Below are 23,025 nucleotides of genomic sequence, written 5' to 3' on the forward strand. Positions count from 1 at the left end.
CTTATTTTCTAATATTAATTTCTTACTCTCTCATCTAAGATATTATTGAGAAAAAAACATTAGGAGAGACCTAAGATACAGCTTGATTCTCTCTCCTATTTATCTGTTTACCATATCAGAAAAAAAATTCCACAAGACACCTAATAAATGTGCATAATACAGCCATTGGGAGTAGTCTTAATTAACGGAGCGAGTATTGAGTTGGGAAGATAAAACGTTGCATCGCTGGGCGTCACAATTGCCAACAAACAATGCATTGATTTCTAACTCAGAAGCCAAGGATTTACAATCCAAACGATTCAGCTTCGCAGAACTGAAACCCCTCCATCTCCCTGCTTCAGTGCTCCTATAAAACCACACGCGAGCATCCCCGTCTGAATACTCTAAGAAGCACCAGCCACATCGATCCATGGCTCCCAAGATCCCGCTGAAGCTGCTGGTAGAAAGCAAGTCCAAGAAGGTGCTCTTTGCCGAGGCCGGCAAGGAGTTCGTGGACTTCGTGTTCAGCCTCCTGACCCTGCCGATCGGCGCGGTGGTGAAACTCATCTCGGCGGGCACCATGTATGGCAGCATCGGGCGCCTGTACCAGAGCGTCGACCACATCAGTGCCTCGTACCTGCTCCCCAACACGGACAAGGCGGACCTGCTCCAGCCCAAGGTGCTGCACCCGGACGGCCGTGAGCTGCTCCTGCTGCAGGGCGGCGAGGCCGACGGCGCGTCGCCGCTGGCCAAGTTCAAGATGTACACCTGCCCAGGTAGCTGCGTGACGGTGACAATGGAGAACAATGCCGAGTGCCCGAATTGCAAGCAAGCTATGACCACAGAGATGACCTTCGTGCTGCCGTTCGCGGCGCGCGCCACGGCGGCACCGCAGGGGGCGTCGGACGACAGCGGCGGGTACGTGAAGGGGCTGGTGACGTACATGGTCACCGACGGCCTTGAGGTGACGCCCATGTCGGCCATCTCCAGCATCACGCTGATCAACAAGTTCAGCGTCGGCAAGGACGTCGATCTCGCCGAGAAGTTCGTCAGCGTCGGCATGGACGAGGTTCTTGTACTTGGACTCCCTGTAGCTAAGTATTTGCGCTGCTATTTCTGACATGATCTTCGTCCGTGGTCAGGGGCTGGCCCTTCTGAAGGCGGCGCTGCGCTCCGACACGGTGCTCTCCGACGTCTTCCTCGCGAGGAAGAAGTGATCGTGATGCTGATGAACCCATAAGTTACTAGAACTACTGCTTGCTGCCTATGTGTTTCTGCGTTGGTGTCCTGTTTCAGTTTCGGTCTGCTGTGTCCGTCAGTTGAGTTCTATAGGTTGTTCCGCAGCTACTATATATATAAATAAACCTTAATTCTGCAGCAAAGCCAGTTTGCATTGCAAATCTGTTCCATAATTTGACTGCAAATCTTTACGTTTGGCGGTGTTTCTTGGGATCCTTAATGCCTCGGCATCTGTTGGATCAGGTACTTCTGAGACGTACCCGCAGCGGTAGTCGATAACTGTGCGCTCGGCATTTTCTGTTCTACTGACAGTACCTACAACTTCATTCCAATCTTGATTCTTTTCTTTCAACCTTCATTTGAGATTCAGAAGCATGTGATTTAAATTGACATCATTGACCTTATGGTCGTTATGATGTTCCTGACCCCACGATTATGCGTGTGCCCATTGCAATCGGCCAAAGGTGAGATTTTGTTTACATATGGTTGTAGATGCACACTCTAATCTAGAAATTGTGCAATTCCTGACATTATGCTTTTTCTATAGATAGATAGATCGACGGATAAAACGTAGGATTGACTCTATGGGGGGGGGGGGGGGGGCATAATTCCGTTCCCACACCTGCCTGCTGGTCCCTTCTGTCCTGCGCGGGAGCCGCAGCAAGAGGCACGGGTTGAGAGAGTGAGAACCAAAGAAAAAAAATGTCTTTTTCACGACGGAAGTGGAGGCGAGCCAGCAGCGTGTTTTTTTAGATTTTGATATTTTAGGAATTTTTTGAAACTGGATCAGCGGTAAAACTATTCAACATGGTGGCACATATTCTGCACCAATGCTTTTGTTGTGGATGTTTTGTGTGCCACGATAGGGGCTCGGACTCCCCTAGCACGTGCGGGGCCTTTTCGCTCTTTTCTCTTTCTTCTATGTTCGAAACATACAGAGCGCGAACAACTCTCTTCCTTTCTCTGTCCTTTCCTAAAATCCAAGAATTCAAGACGATTTGACCGTGTATTTGCTTGGGATTAGGTCTGCAAGGTAATCTCATTCATTTCCCCTTGTTTTTTGTCTCGATTTTTGGTGATTTCGATGCGAACCCTAGAGGTAGGATTCCATGAAAATGCGCTCGTTTTTGGGCTTTATTTGCACCTTGGATTCATATGTAGGGCAATGTAGGTAGCACATGGGTTGTGTATACAATTTGGTTCAATTCCGTTTAAAGTTTTTGGTTATTGGTAATTTAAGGTTGTATATCAGTGCAATTTTATTCAATTTGTGATGAAATTTATATGTATGTGTATGATAAATGTAGATTTGATTTATGATTGCATTAGTTCATTTTAAAAGTGAGGGTTTATTGTTATGCATTGATAATTTGTGATAGTACATCTTCATATGATCCTATGTAGTGTGTGCATGTTGTTCAACGTATATAAATGTTATGTTTTATTTTTGGCAAACAACTTATGTGTTGCGTTTTAATGTGCTATTATAGATAGAAAGAATAGTCCGTATGCACTAAGATGGTGAAATTTTGCAAAGTGATGATGGCAGTGCTAAGTTTAGCAGTAGTATGAGATTGAAGGTTGTAGTTTTCAAAAATCGTCCCAAGTTTGTAGAGTTGGTAGAACGAGTGAAGGAAGCGGTGGGGTGGAATGAATCGAGTGTAGTTATTGAGTTGCAAGGAAGGTATGATGTGGGTCATGGCCATAGTCACAAATTAATGCTATACTTGGAGGGTGACATAGAGTGAGAAGCATATGTGGACAGGGTGAAGGAATCTCACTGGAAAACTCTTGAGGTGGTTGCGGCAAGAAAGGTGGTTCAGATGAATGCCGATGATGGATTGGATTTAAACCAATCTCCATATCTTGAAGGCATCGATGCAATGTGTTGGGCTGACGAGCGATTAAATACTGAAGTTGAAGTAGGTGCAAGCCAGCCTTTGCCCTGGTAGGGTGGTTCCCAACCTGCAATTGTAGATGCTGGTGAAGATGAGGCATTGAAGAGTGATTTAGTGTGTTTGGCACAAGAGGTTGGTACAATCAATGCATCAACGGTTGGTGGTAGGGAGGAAGGTGATTTGGAGGAAGCAAGTCGTGCAACCAAGAGGGAGTTGGTATAGATTGACTTTGATCTAGAAAAGGTATCTGATGAATTGGACCCTTGTGTATTTGGCGACATGACAGCGGACGATGTCCCTTGAGGCTAAATACGAGGAGGACTTCGATGATGATGGTTCCGTTGGCAACATGAGGGAGGAGGATTGCCGTGCTTTCAAGTTGGTGATTGGCTGCCATCCTCATGTCTCTGAATTTAGGGACCTTAGTAGGATTGAAGGTGTTGTAGTAGATGGAGGTCATACTACAGCCTTGGTATCTGATGTTTCTCAAAGACCACTTATGCAGAAAGGTATTGAATTCCTCACAATACTATCCTTGAAGATGTGGCTACAAGAATATTTCGTGAAGCACAACCGGCCATATAAAGTAGCTCACTCTAATTATAATGTGTGATACACTGTGCAATGTGAGAGAATAGGATGTGTGTAGATGGTCTGGAACCGCAAGACAGACCGCAGCACATGGAGAGCCACTAGTGTTGTGGAGCTCTACACATATGCTGATGACCAATGTTTGAAGAAGCATTTGCAGTTGAATGCAAGATTGTGTAGGAGCTTTTCGTCTACAAGGTTAGCTATGGCGATTGGAGTGAAGCGTATGTACGTATTCCTACCTTGTTCCAAGCAGTTAAGGAGTGCAACCCGAGCATGGTGTACCACATAGAGCCGCATTGGGAGAAGTTCATAATTGTTGATAATGTTGTATAACCTATTTATGGTCATGCATTCTGGTGCTTCGGACCGTGTGTGGAGGTATTCAAGCATTACAGGTCGGTCCTCTCGGTTGATGCCAAATTCTTGACAGGGAAGTTCAAGGACACTTTGATGATCGTGATAGGTGTATATGGGGAGGATCAGCTGCTTCCTCTTGCTTTTTCTCTAGTGGAGAAGGAGGACAACAAGAATTGGGAATGGTTCCTACACTTAGTTAGGATTAATGTAATCGGACCACATCATGAAGTTTGTATCATATCTGACATGCACAAAGGTATTTTGAATGCTGTGGACAAGGATATCCCTGGTCTTTGCAATGTGCACCATAGGTGGTGCGTGAGGCACTTGGCGGCCAACTCCCATCGGCAAGACGCTACAAAGGGTCAGACGGAGGAACTGAGATATATTTGTATGCTTGAGGAGAAGAAGTTGTTCTTTGAGGAGTTGAAGAAGTTGGTTGTGTTGCTTGATGAAGGTCCTCGTTAGTGGTTGGAAGGTCATATATCAAAGAAGTATAAGTGGGCTAGGGCATTTGACAGGGAATGATGCCGATATGATGACTAGCAACATGGCTGAGGTTTTCAACAAAGTGCTTAAGGGAATTAGGGTTTTTCTCGTTACAACAATCTTGGCCTACACCTTCAAGAAGTTGAATGAGTACTTTGTTGATAGGCTAGGCAAAACTGAAAAGTTGAAAAATATGGACAAGCAAAAGTGGGGAAAAGTGGTTTCGATGAAGTTATCCCAACAAAAGACTAAAGTGTCACATCAACGTGCGGTGTTCTTTGACAAGAAGCCATGAAAGTATGAGGTAATTGAGCATGGTGGCACAAGTGTGGGTGGTGAGGTGGTTGGCGGTCAGGCATTCGTGGTCATTCCCCCTAGAAATGAGTGTAGTTACCAACGACCCTAAATATATCACCTTTCATGTTCTCATTTGATAACACTCTGCCGTATTCATAAGTTGGACTATTAGTCACCTTCACATGTTCCATTCGAGTTCTCTTTAGATGATGTCATTGAAACATGGTCACCTCACTTTGAACCGTACCTTGATCCTACACAGTAGCCCCAATACCAAGGTCGCACTTACGCGGCAGATGCTGCTCTCATGGTCAACACTAGGGGAAGACAGAAAACTAAGTGGTTGCAGAATGACATGGATAGGATGGGGTCATCACGAAGACAAAACTACATGGACTACTTTTTGTATGATGGCACTCAAGACGAATGCTCACATTTCCATAAGAAAAGGCATAAAAAACTGGCATGCCCTAAACGTGAGCAATCTAGGAGGGGAAGAGGGGATAGTAAGGGTGTGGCACGCCGCAACAGGACAGCGAGACAATCTTTTTGTTTCTCATCTACCGTAATAGTTAGAATTTGTAAAATGTACTCCAATTATGTAACTTTCTTATGTTTCTGTTATCTAATTGTTAAATCTTGTGTTTTTAGGATGACACATCTCCTAGCCTTGGAGGAGCACTACGATGTGACACACCGGGCAACGAGGGTTGCCGGAGGAGAGGTAAAATTTCACATCCTACTAATGGCATTGTTTCTTTTGTTTTTGTATTTTTGTTATCTCCATGTAATTGTTTTTCTTTTTTCATCCTAGATGCCACTGACACTCCGCCCACGAGGTCACCCCGCTATGGACTATGATGAGCGGTACACCCTGTACTTGCGACAGATAGGGCTTATTGGTTTCTCCACTCTTTACCAGCAAGGAATGACTACGTTTAATGCACCAGCTCTGTCTGCCCTTGTTGATAGATGGAGACCCGAGACACACACCTTTCACATGCGTTGTGGGGAGATGACTGTGACGCTTGAGGACATGGCTATTATGTTAGCTCTTCCTATCAGAGGCTAGCTGGTCATGGGGAGCATGGCTTCAGGTGCTTGGCGGGATATGGTGGAGGAGCTCCTTGGTCTTCGCCTTGACGAGGATTCGCATGAGTCGAAGACCTCCGATGTTCCTCTCACGTGGCTGGAGGATAACTTTTAGAACTTGGATGAGGATGCCGACGAGGAGACTGTTGAGCAATACGTGAGGGCATACGTGTTGCACTTGTTTGGGGCTATTTTGGTTCCAAATTCAGACGGCAATGTTGCTTCCTGGATGTTTTTGCCGCTACTCAGAGATTGGGCGGTCGTAGGGACCTACAGTTGGGGATCAGCAACCTTGGCATGACTTTATCGACAGTTGTGCTACGCATGCCATCGAAGCAATGCAAATTCTAGCTTGGCTGGTTGTGTTTACCTTCTTTAGAAGTGGATGTGGATTTGACTTCCAGTGGTTAGGCCTGCTTGGGTGGAGAAGAAGCATTGGAGGTTTACCCCTGACGATAGGAAGCCCACCACATCTTATCTAAATGATAGTTGTCGTGCCAGTTGGACGAAAGAAGATGTTGTACAAGTGCTACACAAATGAGTTGGACTACCTACAACCTGAACATGTAAGTGTTATGTAGAAGTGAATCATAAGTTGTGATAATTTGATGTTTATTTGGCACTAATAATTGGATCCCACTTGTAGGTGGAATGGACGCTATATCAATCTTCGGTGGTGCAAGCGATGGACTTGAGCATCTTATGTAGGCGAGATCTGCACTTGTGGTTCATGAGATGCCCCCTGATTTGCTTTTATGTGGTCAAGTACCACTTCCCGCATAGGGTCATGAGGCAATTCGGGATGTGGCAACATTTTCCACCGAAACTGTTCTCTACTAGCATCGACCTCCACAAGTACGTGTAATGTTTTCAAGTCTCCCCTTATTTCCATCTTACTTCAACGTATAGACAGCTTCCTGTATGTATGTGAAAGTGCATCTGGCCCTTATATATGGTTTTGATAATTAATGACAATACCTATAGACTAATAATATTGTTGAGTTTGTTAGTAAGTTGTTCATAGGTGATGCATGGAGGAGACATATGCATCAAGATGAATGAGCTCTTAGTGATACTCATAAGAAGAAAGAAAAACTCATATAATATTGGCGATAAGCATGAATGCTAAGTTACTTATGGAGATCAAGTAACTAAAAGTATGTTATTATTAATAGAGTTTTATAGACTAATCCATGTGCCTTGTGCTTGAGAGTAAGTTGGGGTTAGGATCCATAAGAAGGTATAAGTTGAATTGAAATCATATATGCGAAGAGTGAAGAACAAGAATGAACTCCATATATGATAAAGTGAACTCCTTGAAGATGTCGAATACAAAGTTATTTTTCTATGATAAGATGGTGAAGGACAAGTAAAACTCGGGTACGATGGACCCTCCGTGGTGAAGGGCAAGAAAATGGCTGGGCGTCGAAGGACCAAGACAGTGGTGAAGAGCGAGTGAAGGTTTTGCGCCAATACCGTGGGAGGCTATGGGAAGCTACAGGTGATTTGCATCAATCACATGAAGAACCAAGAAGAAATAGAGTAACGACGATATAAAAGTTGACAACCCTCTAAGTTTGAAGGAAAGGAGCGGTACTCGAAGGTATTCAAAAGTTCAAAGTGATTCAAATGAGTTTTACATTTGAATTTGAGTATATGTGTGCCACACTATTAAGAGGGATGCAACATGAGCTATTTGTCGTGTCTCAGTGCTCAATAGTTTCTAATCAACCCAAAGTGAGAGTTCGCTTTAGGAATTCAGTGCGGAAAGTGTGGAAATGTCTGAATTGGGTTTCAGAGTGTTCCTAGTATGATCAAATGTGTTTGGGATCAGGAATTTAGTTGGGATTTGTAGCCCTCTAAATAAGCTTTTCGTAGAGTCTAAAATCGTTAAAATCAAACTTCAAGATCAAAAGTTATCGCCGTTTTCAGAGCGTCAGCTGTGCTAAACTCAGACACTCCAGGTTGACCCAGATACATCGGATTGGACAGAGTCTCCGAGTTTAGCTCCAAGCTGGATGGTCTATTAGGGTCTAAGTGTTTCACCCTGAGACTCTGGGTTCTGGTAGTTGTCCGGACCTCCGAGTTGTACTCCGGCTAGGGCTCTCGCTTATACTTTCTAGTGCCAACTTGGAGACTCCGGGTTGACCCAGATACTCTGTGTCAGTAAAAAAGCTGTGTAACGACTAGCTTTTGGGAGAAAGATATAAATAACCTCTTAACTCCACCCTTGTTTGCTGCTGCTTGGGCACAAAGAAAAATATTATAAAGCCAAAAAAAACTCCTCCCCGCTCCATTTTAGTGTGAGATTTGAGAAGAAAAGTGAGTTAGGTTGAGAGATTGAAAGATTGAGTGCAAGTGAGCTAAATTCCATCTTGAGCACTCGAGTTCATCGGCAAGAAGTTCATCGTCATATTTGTTACTCTTGGAGTTTTGAGCTCCTATGTGGCTAGGCGTCGCCGGTGAGCACCCAAGGTTATGGTGCACCGTGGGAAGTTTGTGAAGGCTTCAATTTCGCCTCCAGAAGGAAAGAAATCAAGAGTGGAAACCCTAGCTCAAGTGTGACCAAGTTTGGAGAGGAAAAGGGTTGAGAGAGACCCGGCTCAAGTGTGACTGAGCCCCTCAACAGAGACGTAGGAATCTCTAGAAGAGGTGTATGAACTTCGGGAAATAAATCTTGAATCTTCTTTCTTATTTTCGTGTTCTTGTATTCTTGCTTGATCTACTTGCTCGTGTGAAATTGATTATAGATTCTCCGTGGATCTACTTAGAATCATCATTTGGAACACACGACTCCATTCGGTTTGAGCTAGAACTCCTTAGACGTCCTTTAATTTCAGTTTTGAGTTCATTCTCTGCTGAACCCGAAGGTTTCAGATTTAACTCGGAAACTTTGGATACTGTACAATTAGATCTAAACCTGGAGTATCCAGGTCAACCCGGAGTGTCCAGTGAATAGTGTTTTCAAGATTTTTAACTACCATTTTATTGCATATCTTTTGCAAGATTTGAGTAATCTTTGTCACCCTAGAATTGTTACCTCCACATTTAGGGTGTGTTTGGTTGGAGGGCGGGGTTGGATGGGATAGGACCATCCCTATTTTTCTGGATGGGACGATCCAATTTTCTGTTTGGTTGGGTTGGATGGGTTGATCCAATTTTCTGTTTGGTTGGTGGGATTATGGTGGATAGGGTGAGCCAATATTCTGTTTGGCTGGATGGATTGGATGGGTTGAATGATTGTGATGACTTTTGGGTAAGATTACCCCTTTGAGTTGAAAAACTTGTCTGATAGACTATCATGGATTGCTAATATGCTCGTGGGATAATCCGATCTACCGAACATTGCATCACCATTTCTGCTCGTCCTTCTCACTAAAGGGATTGACATTCTCGTGCTTGCATGGTGTTCAGATTCAGAGAGCTGCCAAGATTACTTCCATAGATACTTGCATGATTGATGCATGCCACAACTTCCATGAGCTTACATACAAGCTAAAATCGTTGATGGAGCTTCAGGGCAAGCAAGCTAAATTTGCAGAGACAGAATGCTGTGCTACCAACTTGCCATGAATGTACTTCAACGCAACTAGCGATGATATTCTTCATTCAACATCAAAAGTACTCCTGTAAATTGTAATTTCAGACACAAGATTGTAGATATGAAGTGATATTATATTTAGGATATTTTTCTTGGACGAAATTATAGCACATTCAAACTAAATTTAGCTGTAAATGTTTTTAGACGCTGAACCAGCAAGAATTTGACAACTCACAAGTGGTGTATGTTTGAATATTGTCCCTCAAGGCATCACATATACATTCTTATTGTCCCACAAGACAGCTGCTCAAATCAACATAGATATGCAACACACATATGCAAAAGAGTATGGAACTATACAGCACCACTCTGGCCCATTTGATATGCAGCACACATATAAAGCACACATACATCACTTTCACTCTGCCCCATTTGATACAACATACATATGTTGCTACTAAAGCAGACCATACAACCAAACTTTTCATATATCCATATCCAAATGATTAGCACCATACAAGTTCTCCATATAAGGTCATACATAACCATAAAATGTCATACAAAACCACATAGATTTGAAGTTCTCCATACGCCAAATGATTAGTACCATAAAAGTTCATATAGAACCACAACCATGCAAGCACATCAGCACCACTAGTGCATTACACATCAGCACCACTTAGCAAAAGAAGTTTGATCCTTACAAGCAAAAGAAGTCTAATCCTTACAAGCAAAAGAAGTCTTATCCTTACAAGAAATATGAGGATTGTCAACCCAAAGTCTGATGCTTACAAGCGAAAAAAGTCTGCTTAACATCCAAGAAACTTCTCACTTATGAACTTAGCAACCCAATTTAACTTATGATTGAATGGTAGTGAGTTGAAAGCTCTAGCAATATGAGGATTCTCAACCAAATGAGCATAGTAAAAGGATATGTGTGTCTCATCAAAACCAGGAAGGTTATTCAAGTTGTCCAACAAATCTTCGGGCACATCCTTGTCAGATTTATTGGCCTTCTCTATTGCAATGGCAAGCCTTTCGCCAACGGCTTTGAATGTAGAAATTAGGCCTTCCTCTTCACTTTCAGTTGTCTTGGCTCTCTTAGCTTTGGTGATCGAAGATGTTGCCCCATTGTCATCTGCAGTGGTAGCACCACCCACATCCTCCTCTTCACCTTCATTTTTAGTCACTTCGGTAGCTAGAGGCCCACTTGATCCCTTTGCATACTTCCCCGTAGCCACACTAGCACCAAAGATAGTAAGCATCTCACCATAGTGCTCAATAGTTTTGTTTAAATATTCTACATCAGCTTTATGATCCTAGCAATGAAAAATTAATCCACAAAATTGAAAGAAGCATATGTGCTGCTGACCCATAAACTAAAAGCTTGGTCGTCTTGTCCATCTACAATACCACAATCAAGCACACATCACAAATATGAGGAATATAACCATCCATTCGTACAAAAACAACGAGCATAACACATGGACTGAACTTCAAAGGCAGCATAACACTTCAAAGGCAGCCACACTGCCTATTTTAAGGAAATCCTATGTGTCGGAGAATTAACTCCTATCGCAGGGATCCCGAGAGACCCCTTTTTAGAGATTCGACCTGGGGGATGATCCTGAATAAGTTCGTCGGAGAAATAAATGGGAATGAATGCAACGACCGGTGGTGTGGGTGTCGACCTAGTGCGAGAAGAAGTAAATGCACCAGAATTTAGACAGGTTCGAGCCGCACGGGGGCGTAATACCCTACTACTGTATGGATGCTATAACTGTTCTGAGGAAATCCCTCAAGGATGTTGCTAGTTACAAGAATGTTGGCCCAACTAAGAGCTTGAGGCTCCTTGTTCTTCGGCTAGAAGTGTGCTCAACCTTGCTCATAGTGTTTTTCTTGCGCTGTGTTCTTCGTGTCTACTCTCGATCTCTCGTTGTTGGTCCGATTCGTCGTGGTCCCCTACTTCTGTGTTGCCGGCTATTTTAAGTACTCGCCGGCCACGACATGCCCCGAACGGAAAGGAGGGGGCTCGAGTTCCGAGACACCATAAATGGAAAGGGTGCCATCATTTCTTCTGGGCGAAGTGACCGGGGGTGGAAAATGCGTCGCACGCCCGATCGCCCGTCACCATAAATGCCCTAGCAACGGGCGCCGTGGAGAGGGTCCACCGGGCAGCCGCAGAGCAACCCGGCGTGCCAGTCCTGTCTTGTTCCCCTGCCACAGCAGCGCGGCAGACAGAACGCCTTGATCCTCACGAGGTTATCCGAGACAAGCCAGATGGCACGGGACGGGACCCATGCAATTAATGACCCCACGCCTCTCTGCCAAAACATGGTAGGAACTGACGCTGAGCGCGGCGGGAGCAGTTGGAGGTGTCAGGCCACGCACGCTCATTAAATGCGGCCTCGGACCTCTGGCTAGTTGACACCTCATCGGTAGGCCCCTCGGGGGCCTTTCTGGGTCGTCGGGGTACCAAGCGCTGGGGGTACTGTTCATATCCCCGAGCACTCTCTCCCGAGAATGCCTATCCTTGTCTTCGGGGTGCCGGGTGCTCGGGGGTACTGTTCACCTCTCCGAGCACTCTTGCATGGACCCTCGGGGAACCGAGTGCTCGGGGGCTGCCGCGTGCAGCCCCGAGTACTCTCTCCAGGAACTTAGCTCTTCTGATCATCGGGGGACTAGGGTGCTCGGGGGCTGCCGCGTGCAGCCCCGAGCACTCTCTCCCAAGCACTCTTGCATGGACCCTCGGGGAACCGAGTGCTCGGGGGCTGCCACGTGCAGCCCCGAGCACTCTTGTATGGATCCTCAGGGAACCGAGTGCTCGGGGGCCGCCGCTCGCAGCCCCGAGCACTCTCTCCCGGAACTTAGCTCTTCTGATCGTCGGGGAACTAGGGTTCTCGGGGGTGACCAGACACCTCCCCGAGCACTTTCTTCCCGGTACTTGGATTCTGCGGATCATCGGGGTACTGGGGTACTCGGGGGCCACCGACCGTGGCCCCGAGCACCTTCTCCCGGGACTTGATCTTTCCTCATCCTACAGGAGAGACCTCGCGGGATGGCGCCATGTGGCGGATGGCTGGCCTGGCCTCGGAATTCAGGGACCCCTGGTTCCTGATACACCAACACTATAGCACCTAGGCTCTAACACCACCTCCCAACACTTTTGCAGTATGATGCTTTAGATGTTATTAAACTACTTTTAGAAATAGATCTATGTACGCAAATAATGATATCAGATAACATGGGCATTCAATATCCATTATAACAAAAAAGAGGTCAATATGGCAGCAAGCAATAGCTTATGCATGGTGCTGCAGTGTAAGTTAAATCAACTCTTTCTTTTCCCAAGAACCTAATGCTACCATTACGTATCCGCATCAGCATCAGCTGTAGCTAGAATGATTTGGCACTTTACGAATTTGCATAACCAATCAAATGTAAAAATACATACTATAGCACTCGGTTAAATTCATCCTACAATTATCGATACTAGGAGCTTGCCAGCTATGTCCAAATCTCTATGGGTCTATGTTCCTCCTACAAGAGCTTATGAGGTGACAAAAAATGTTTACCCAACAAAACCCATCTTTTGATCCTAATAAATCCAAAAGAAGAGCCTCAAACCTTAAATCAATTAAAGCTGATGTTCACCTCAGCTGGAGCTTCTCGTCCGTGCTGGGTCATAGGGCTGGGTCGGAGGACTCGTCGGGTCGCAGGAGGATAGAGGAGGGGCGGATGATGGAGTCGATACAGAGATCTGCCTGTTCGTCAGAGGGGGTCGCTGCTCGCCGGGTCGGAGGGGCCGCCTGCTCGACGAGCTGAGAGGTCGCTGGAGGGGTCGCTTGCTCGCTAGGTGGGAGAGGTCGCCGGAGGAAACGACTGTCCATCGGGTCGGATATTTCACTAGAGGAAATGGTTGCTCTGTCGGCTGCTCGTAGGGACGGAGGGGCTAGAGGGGTCATAAAAAATGTCTATTGACCCCTCTCTAGACGACATCATTGTTCTTTCAGTATGACAGAATGGACATGCAAAAGTGTAAGAAGATTATAGACTGGCTTCACGAGCACCAGCGCTACATCAATGAGTTCCATCAATTTGAAGCAAACAATGCCATTCAACCTCTTGAATAGGACAATTCAACCGGTACCTTTAGTGGTATCACACAAACTACTATGTTCACTTGAGGCCTAGATGGACACAGGCGAATATGTTGTAGGATGAGTCCGACGATGATATGGACAATGCATTCGATAGGGGAGTTCATGAAGGAATCCAAATAGAGGGCGTCCCAGTTGCAGACCAGGTGGTATGGCTTACTAATCGTCTCCTTTGCACTTACATATTTTTTGTGTTACCTACAATAGACGTCTTCATTTGAATTTTCAAATAGGCACACGAGCTAACTAGGACGGCCAATGAGGCCGAGCTTGCATTAGGGACACCTATTGAAGCTCCCAACAAGTCAATTACTCTTAGGCATTTCGTTGAGGTATGAAAATTTACACGTCTTTGACCATGTATTGCCTGATGTTTATTTGTAGTTCTCACTCCATACTTTTCGTGAATGCAGCGTTTGCGTTCCAGGTGCCGCAAGATGGCTGTCTGTCTTGGATGTCGTGGTCTCGTTGATGATGTTGTCCATTCCTCACAACCAGCAGCTAGCGGGTCAAGGTCACGGGGTCCTTCGTCTGCAGCACCTTCCTGTTCAGCAAGTGGTGCCACCTCAGGAGGATAAAGCCACAAGGGACCCACGACGAGTGAGTACGAGGAGGAGGAGGAAGACGATGATGTGGACGAGGACAATGATGATAAGGAGGAACATGGCGTGCAAGGCCTTGAGGAGATAGGACCATCTTAGCTTTTGGATGTACCATCGGGCTCTTAGGTGTCGCAAGCACATCCTCGCAAAAAGCCTCATGACCATTACGTCGATCCGTCTCTAGTCATTCAATGGGAGCGTCGTCATAAGCAGCCCCAGAAGTACACTCCTGGCACACATGCTCTCTGCCGTCATCGCATGCAATAGGTGAAATGCATACGCTATTTGTATGACTGTCACTCTGTATGAACTCTATGTGTATGACTCTATCATTATGAACTCTATGTAGGTCATTATGAACTCTATATGTAAACTCTATGCAGGTCACTATGTCCATTTTTGTGTGGAGGAGTTGTGCAAGTTCCTGATTGAGCTCTATCTGCGCCAAAGCATTTGGCGCGGGTATGTAGAAGTACAGCACCAAAGTCTTTGGCGTGGGTATCATGGCACCAGCAATCTTGGTGTGGTGCCTCGGACGTTCTGCTCTAAGGAAGTTGGCGCGGGTGCCTGACCCATCAATATCCTTGGCGCAGTAGCATGGAATGATTGCGCCAAATGGTTTGGCACGGATAGGGCTCACCTAGCCAACTAGCCAGCGATCTCTATATGCTTGGCGCAGTATTGTGCAGTCCCCGCACTGAACCATTTGGCGTGAAAGTGCTTTTCGACTAGGTGCCTCAGATAAAGTGCAACAATGGTCCAAGGAAAAAAATTACAAAATGGAGCTTCTGATTCTAAAAAAGAAGTAGCAATCTTCCTATTTCATTTTTTGCGTAATTGTTGCTCTCGTCATGACGCGTTCAAATTTCTCAAATAAACATACCAAACACATAAATAGAATAGTCTATATGGTTCACATAGTACAATCGACGATGATTACACACTAAGTTCACAAATAATTCATAACATAGTACGCTAATCACACACTAACCATCACGAGATCCAACGCAACAACATACCCATCCAACTAACCCAAAATGCTAATTGTCTGGCCCATCGTAGATCATCTCATCATCATCGCCGTCATCGTCATCGTTTGGAAGAAGCACATGCAAATTAGCAACAAGTGCCTTCATTGTCTCCATTTGCACCACCTTACCTACCACCTCTTGACCTTCCATGGCTCTCCTAGACGATGTGGTTCTATCACCCGTTTCCCCTTCACTTGGTCCCCTTCCTCCTCTATCCATTCACCATCAAGACCATACAACAAATCCCCAAAAGTTACAAATAGTACCATGACACTGCATTCAAATTCAAGATTGCTACATAATATCTAATGTTACCTTATTCAAATTGTAAACAAGCAACCATACTCAGTTTTTACCTTTGTTATCCATTCACAATGGAAGTAAGGAGATCTCCCAGAAGGTTCACAAAGCACACTTCGTTTTCCACAGTTGCACAACAAAGGATCCGTTACATGTCTTCTGCTCACTTCCCACTTCTTTGTATCCGTCAGTTTTGATGAATTTAGTGGAGGAGGCACCCAACGAATAAACTTGTCATATGGTTTCGGATATTGAGTAAACTGTTTCACCTTCAGGATCCTAGGGTCATACATCTTAGACCCATCAATCCAATGAAAGAAGTAGCACATCTTTCACTACTGCAAATTATTAAAACATCATTTCAGCAAAAGTAATATCATATGCTTTTACCTTAACCCATAACAAATATACACTCACACGATAATCCTTGCACAGGTAATAAGCGCGGCTAGCAGTATCTTTATGTAGCGACTGAAGGACCATGACAGGCTTACCACAGTCACAAGTCGGGACGGTGAGAGCAGGAGGAACAAGGGCATCCTTGCAACTAACATCAAGATATTTCTTGCCGATATGTGTCCACTTTTACTTACGCCATAAATGGTCTATCATAGTATACAACTGCGTAAACACAAATCCATTACCAATTTGATATGCACCAAACATTTTTATATTCAACACTACCAAATCTTATGTACTAAACTTAGTTAACATCTTGTAAAAAATCAATGCACATAACTTCAACGCACAAATTCGCTATCCACTACTTCAACGAGCAAATTCATTACACACATTCATCAATTTGTTCTATGCCTACACTGTAACCCATCATAACATCATACTATAGGGCATCCTCAGCCTAATATGCAAACAAATTTTGTTCTACAACATATTTCTAATCATATGCAACCTACATTGCATTTCTAACCATTTCAAACCATAAATCATCAACTAGAACCGGCAATTTCGCACCACAAATTATATCTAGGGTTTCCACTCAAACCCACCTAAATATAGCAAAATCGAATGAGAAAATAAGGAGAGATAGAGAAGTTTACCTAAACAAGACGATTCCGATGACAAATCACGGTCAAAACCACCGAAAAATACAAAATTGAGAGAGGTGATGAAGGGAGAGAGAGAGTCGTCGCCGCTTCTACTATGTTCAAAGAGACAAAATGATACGGGGAGGGTGGCCATATAGAGGCGTCAGCGCTAGAGCCACTAGCGTGGCACACAAAACATTCGTGACAGAGGCATTAGCGCGAAATATATGCTACCTTGGATCCCCACCTACAGCGTGAATTCGATATCAGTATTACCCCACATAGCATGCCACGCTGACTATAACATCCACGTCAGCAATAATAGCGCAGGCACACACCATCCTATGTGACACGGAGCCAGAGGATAAAAATCGGAAATAGTTTTACCGCTAATCCAGTTTCAGAAATAGTTTCGAAGAGGATCAAGATCGAAAAAAAAAAATACGCCAGCCGCTCGGCCCTTTCCATCTCTCTCTCTCTCTCTCTCTCTCTCTCTCTCCCCCACGCGACCGGGGCCCAGGCGAGCCTAATTCCCCGCCGTCGCTACCGCTCGCCGTTGCCGTTTCGGTTCGGTTTCGTTTTCGTTAGGGCGGAGAAAGTGGTACGGAGGCGGGGGGGCATGGCCGACGCGACAGGGACGCCGGGGCTGCCGGTGGCGGCGGGGAGGGAGAAGGACAAGGAGGGCCGCCGCCGCTGGGCGGCCAGGTGCGGCTTCGCCGTACTCGGCATCATGAGCACCCTCCTCGTCTACGGCGTCCTCCAGGTCCCTCTCTCCCCGACCCATTTCTCCACTCCGACTACTATTGCTGCCAAAATTTTCCCCACCGAGAGATTCTTCCCTCCGGCGAGATTCACGGAAGGAAAAGAGCTAATTTTGCGCTCGCGTCTGGAGGCCGGGCGCTGCGTCGGTTGGATTTCGCTTGCTCCCCTTCCCTTGTTTGCTTCCGTCGCTGCTTGATGCACCAAATGAATACGGAACTCCCATGGGATCCATATGCATTCTTGTTTCGGTCATGGGCCCTGGCTTGCCATGGTAATAGACTGTCCACATGGTTTAGTTGATTGGCTGCAATTTCAGATGGCTTCATCACAGTTTTGATTCACCAAAAGAGCTTGCAAATATCGATGGATTCGTTATTACAATGTTTTTTACTGCCCGGCTTTCTCCCGAATTCGGCTAGCTCGTACAACAGCATTAGATGAATTGTATAGAGACCGCAATGTTCTTTTCCTCAAAAAGAGATTGCAGCGTTCTGTTTTGATTCTTCTGGCATGGGAAGTTGTCCATGTCCTTGTGTATCAATGGAGACTAGTGCAATATTCTTCATCTCATTCTTCAAGTGCTACCTCCAAACCCGATTAAAAGGAAGCATCTTATGTCAAACAAGTTTTCTCATCCACTGTTCACACTATTCGAACTGAACGATGCACATGAACAAATCGGTGCTTACTTAGTGGTTACTTAGGGTTCTCCTTTAACCAAATCAGCACAAGTTCCTTGAGTGAATGGCGCATTCGTAAACGAATTCTTATTATTTTGCATGTACTAGTCCTGCTTCTTTCACATCGAATTGTTTTTTCTTTAATTAATTTTGAAAGATTCCGATTCCTTCCTCAGTTTGCGTTCATGGGCATTGACTTATTGAATGTGTTGGGGTTTCAATGTTATGCAGGAAAAAATCATGAGGGTTCCCTATGGAGCTGAGAAGGAGTTCTTTAGATACTCACTTTTTCTTGTGTTCTGCAACCGTATCACTACATCAATGGTGTCTGCACTGGTGTTACTGGTACACATCTCTCACTGAGATTAATTCTTCAACTGTCTGAATCTGCTAAACTGTTAAATTCTGTATATTTGTGCAGGCAAGTAAGAAATCCTTGGGCCCTGTTGCTCCAATCCACAATTACTGTGTTGTCTCTGTATCAAATATACTTACCACGACTTGCCAGTATGAGGTTATATTGGTTTTGTTCCTTTATTTCTAGTGCCATTGGCATTGATTTGTGTTACTTCTTTACTGAATATGTGACATGATTTTTTCAGGCCCTGAAGTATGTCAGCTTCCCTGTCCAAACACTTGCCAAATGCGCGAAGATGATACCTGTCATGGTAATATCCGCTAGACACCAACCAGTGATTCGTACATCTTAACTATGTTCTAGTCCGTAAGAGAAGCATGCATGTCTTTCATGTTCTAATGGTTATCAGTTAGTAGTGTCTGTTCATTGAAACAGTTATACTTTATGCAGCCTAGTTTGATGCCAATTGTAAGTGGAACCAATATGCATGGATCAGATCTGAAAGATATGAAGATGTAATGTTTAATAAGATGCGTGTGAGAATTATTGTGAAAGATGAATCATACACACGCGCGCGCGCGCGGTGAGTCTATTCTGCGCCTAGGCGCAACAGTGAACTACGTTGCGCCACCCTCAGTTGTTGCACACACCTTCCCACCACCCCAGTTATGGCTAAGAAACGAGTCAATTACGACAACACATATAGGTGAGTTACGATCACATGATAAAAAGTGTATAATTACGAGAAGCATTGTAGTTTACTACTGCGCCACCCCCAGTTACGACTAAGAAAATAGTCAGTTACGACAGCACAGATAGTTGAGTTACGATCACATGACAAAAAAGTCAGTTACGATAGCAATTATACTGCTTTTTGGATCATAACTAGAGTGTGCGCAGATGTGACCCAGTTACGATCACAGTTAAGATTAAGAAAATAATCAGTTACGACAGCACATATAGTTGAGTTACGATCACATGACAAAAGAGTCATTTACGATAGCAACTATACTGGTTTTTGGATCATAACTGGAGGTGTGAGCAGAGGTGACCCAATTGCGATCACATGACAAAAAAATGCATAATTACGGCTAGATAAGGTACCCAATTACGACCATATATGTTTGTAGTAACTAACCTATCTTGTGAATCGCAACTATACTGTTTTTTGGATCGTAACTGCGGGGTGGCGCAACAATGAACTACAGTGCGCCTAGCCACATAATAGATATACAGTGTGTGTATTAAATTTTTTATTTTCTGAATAATCATGATGGCGCCTTCTTACGAATATTATCTTCTCTTTTATTGCTTGGTAGATTTGGGGCACAATAATAATGAGAAAGAAGTATGGTGGAAGAGATTACTTCTTTGCAGTCATTGTAACTATGGGTTGCTCATTGTTCATTCTATACCCGGTAATTCATGTGTCCAACTCTCTCCCCTTTATTGTTGAGCATCAAATGATGCAAAATTGTTCACTGCTATAGAAAGTGTATTGGATAGAGAAATTTCAATTACTATCAGTGCTACATCACAAATTGAACAGATATAAGACACATGATAGGATTGAACTAATAGTAGGATGGAGATGGTGGTCTTGATCTAACCCCAATAAATTGTATTAATTAACAGGCTCGGACTTATGAAAACTGTTGATAACCAACTACTCACTTCTGGGGCTAATTAGCCAATGCATCTATCATCTATGAACAGTAAACCTATATATTCATAATGGCACTTGTAAATTATATAGAATGTTGAGCTATTGGTATTCTTTCCTGAACTGAGTTTCCTCCCTTCTGGCTTTCATGGATACAGGCATCGGTGGATGTCAACCCATTCAATAAAGGCAGAGAAAGCACTGTTTGGGGTGTTTCACTCATGCTTGGTTACCTTGGGTACAACTTCTGCTTGTCTGCTACTTATTTCCACGCTAAAGAAAATATCCTATCATACTTGAACTCATGAGGCAGCTCATGGGATCCTGTAATAACTCAGTTTTGTGAAGCTTTATGATTTGTCCATACTATTTGACCTGGGAATCTGTTTTTATTTGCAATCATGATACTACTTTGTTCTCTTCAAAATGTACTATGTAATGTTGGGATGCTAGATCTATGCTTTTTTTGTTAGACACATTGAATACATAGGAAAAGTACTAAGTAAAACCTCATACAAGCCAAAATCAGGTTACTTTTAAAATTTCCCCAACACTGAGTTGTCGACTATATTGTATTAGTACAAGTGTACTATTTACCAGTGAAATTTACTGTTGTGTTGGTTACTTTCTTTCACTTAGCTTTGACACTCAGGCTGATCTAATTTGACCTCGCATCCTTGTTGTTTTCTGGATGTATAGATTTGATGGGTTCACAAGCACGTTCCAAGATAAACTCTTCAAAGGGTATGATATGGAAATACACAACCAGATATTCTACACGACAATGTGCTCTTGTCTTCTTAGTTTAACTGGTAATTGCTTAGACACATGTTCTTGTCTTTTGACTGTGTACTGCACAACCATTAAAGTTTGAGTCAATTCTGTTTCGGGACTAAATATGGTGAAAGCTGCTCAGCAGTTCTATACATCATTACTTCCATAGATTATATTAATGTTTTGCTTTGCTACATCCATACGTTATTAATAGTTCCAATAACCGTGGTTTTATTTCTCTGTTACTTCGTTCCTTTACAGGACTTATTCTCCAGAATCATATGATTCCAGCTGTGGACTTTATGTTTCGTCATCCAGATTGCTTCTCTGACGTCGTAATCCTATCCAGCGTAAGACTTACCTTTTGGTCCTTTAAAGTGCAATGTTGCTTGCTCCTTGTGTCCAAATGAACAAGTGGAGACCATAGAGGCATAGAGCACATCCACTTGAGCATGATGGATATAGGTGACTGCAGGGCCAGTATGACGAATGGAGATGAAATAAAATGACAATAGCTAATTGTGAAATATTCAGTCTGACAGGAAATGAAATCTAGGAAAAATAACACTTTGGACTCTCAATTTTTATGATTTGCCTCTCCCATGCCCACAAAGCAAAAGCCACGCCATAGTTGTTTGAATAATGGATGCAAGTTATCCCTTTGCCGTGAGATCACATTCCGTGTTGTTCCAGGTTGCAACAGCAAGTCAGTTCTTCATATCCTACACCATTCGAACATTTGGGGCTCTCACATTTGCTACCATAATGACAACTAGACAGGTGGATGTTGGTCTCGTCAATGTTATGCTCTTGCATTCCTGCTATCTAACCTTTTCGTAACAATAGTTGTCCATATATTGTTGTAGTTGGTGAGTATATTGCTGTCCTGCGTCTGGTTTGTACATCCTCTCAGCTGGATGCAGTGGGTTGGCGCCGTAAGTCATCTACCTCTTGTCTCATCAGTCATCTTACCGTATCACCCATTTTTATTTCAATAATTAATAACATCAATCATGTACTACCAGGCCATTGTATTCGGAGCCCTGTACACAAAAAGCTTCTTGAGAAGTAAGCCCCAGAGGCCAGCGGCTACAAGCCCGTCGCAGGGTTCAAGCCCGAATTCTGCTAACAACAGTTGACCAAATTACATAGGAAAAATCTAGTTGTTTGCCTTGCTGTACCAGAACGTCTTCGTGTCCGAGATTGATGACATCCCGATGAGTTAACTCAACAGATAGGTTCCAGAGCAATAGAACAGCTCCTAACCTGGAGATGAGAAGGCTGAAGGTCTTAGTCTTAGTTTAGTATCCAATGACCAATTGTTCAGGCAGCCCAGCATGTGTTAACTGAGCTCGATTGCCAATTATGTGGCTCAGGCCATTCTCTGTTAACTACACTGCATCACGCCAGCTGCTTATAACCATGAAACCTGATGTACACTGTATTTTAATTTTATTCCGTAGAAAATTTTTACACCCGCAGCAACAGAAAGGCTTGTAACTACAAACTTCTCTTGGTATGTGCATGTGTGATGTGAGCAACATATGGTGCCGGTGATCTCTAGTGCTGCATTGGCGGGCGGTTGGCACTCCTAGGTTTGCTGGTTTGTGCTAGGCGAGATTGATACTTCTTCTCTAGCCGAGGCAAGATTAATAGTAGTTAAGTTTCAAGGCATGCTTGGATTAGGGGTATCAAATTGGTTGGAATTCAGTTCAAATCGATACCAAATTAAAACCAGGTGAATGCAACCTTGTCAGATTACTTCTAATAGAACATATTTGAATTCGGGAATTTTTAAATGCTTGAGGTCTTGTTTGGTTTCTGCCCAGCAGCCTACCAACATCGCAGACCACAGCTTACACGCGGCCTTTTAAAAGAATGCGTATTAAAAAAATCTTATGGTGAGGAAAAGAGAGCAAAAAAGAGAAGTTATATTTATTTTAAATTCAAAATTTGTAAATGAGACATAGAAACAATCTACGAAACATCAGTGAACATATCCAAAGCCTAAATGTCAGCTTGAACTCACCCTAGAGAACTTTGTATCGTAGTATTGTGCAGTGAAAGATTTTTTTTTTTATCACACGTATCGTGACCATGTTTCTGATGTGCTCACAAGAATAACATAATGGGATCAATACAAGTACCAAGACGATTCCCAGG

The 23,025-nt window shown here is 43.9% G+C and overlaps 2 protein-coding genes across 2 annotated transcripts; both read left to right on the top strand.

Annotated features, from left to right (window-relative positions):
• Positions 1-231: 231 nt before the first annotated feature.
• On the top strand, positions 232-1,196 carry LOC133928216 (uncharacterized). Its single transcript, XM_062374444.1, has 2 exons — positions 232-1,048; positions 1,122-1,196. The coding sequence occupies exons 1-2, from the start codon at positions 410-412 to the stop codon at positions 1,194-1,196; spliced, it is 714 nt and encodes a 237-aa protein (XP_062230428.1). The 5' UTR covers positions 232-409.
• Positions 1,197-17,084: 15,888 nt separating this feature from the next.
• LOC133928303 (UDP-galactose/UDP-glucose transporter 5-like) lies at positions 17,085-22,401 on the top strand. The gene is made up of 11 exons (XM_062374567.1): positions 17,085-17,388; positions 18,299-18,412; positions 18,489-18,581; positions 18,670-18,735; positions 19,745-19,843; positions 20,247-20,326; positions 20,788-20,900; positions 21,124-21,212; positions 21,556-21,642; positions 21,729-21,797; positions 21,888-22,401. Exons 1-11 carry the CDS (start codon positions 17,245-17,247, stop codon positions 21,999-22,001), a joined length of 1,068 nt encoding a protein of 355 aa, XP_062230551.1. The 5' UTR covers positions 17,085-17,244; the 3' UTR covers positions 22,002-22,401.
• Positions 22,402-23,025: the final 624 nt, after the last annotated feature.

The sequence above is a fragment of the Phragmites australis genome, chromosome 9 (genome assembly GCF_958298935.1).
Source record: "Phragmites australis chromosome 9, lpPhrAust1.1, whole genome shotgun sequence".
Taxonomy (NCBI): Eukaryota; Viridiplantae; Streptophyta; class Magnoliopsida; order Poales; family Poaceae; genus Phragmites; species Phragmites australis.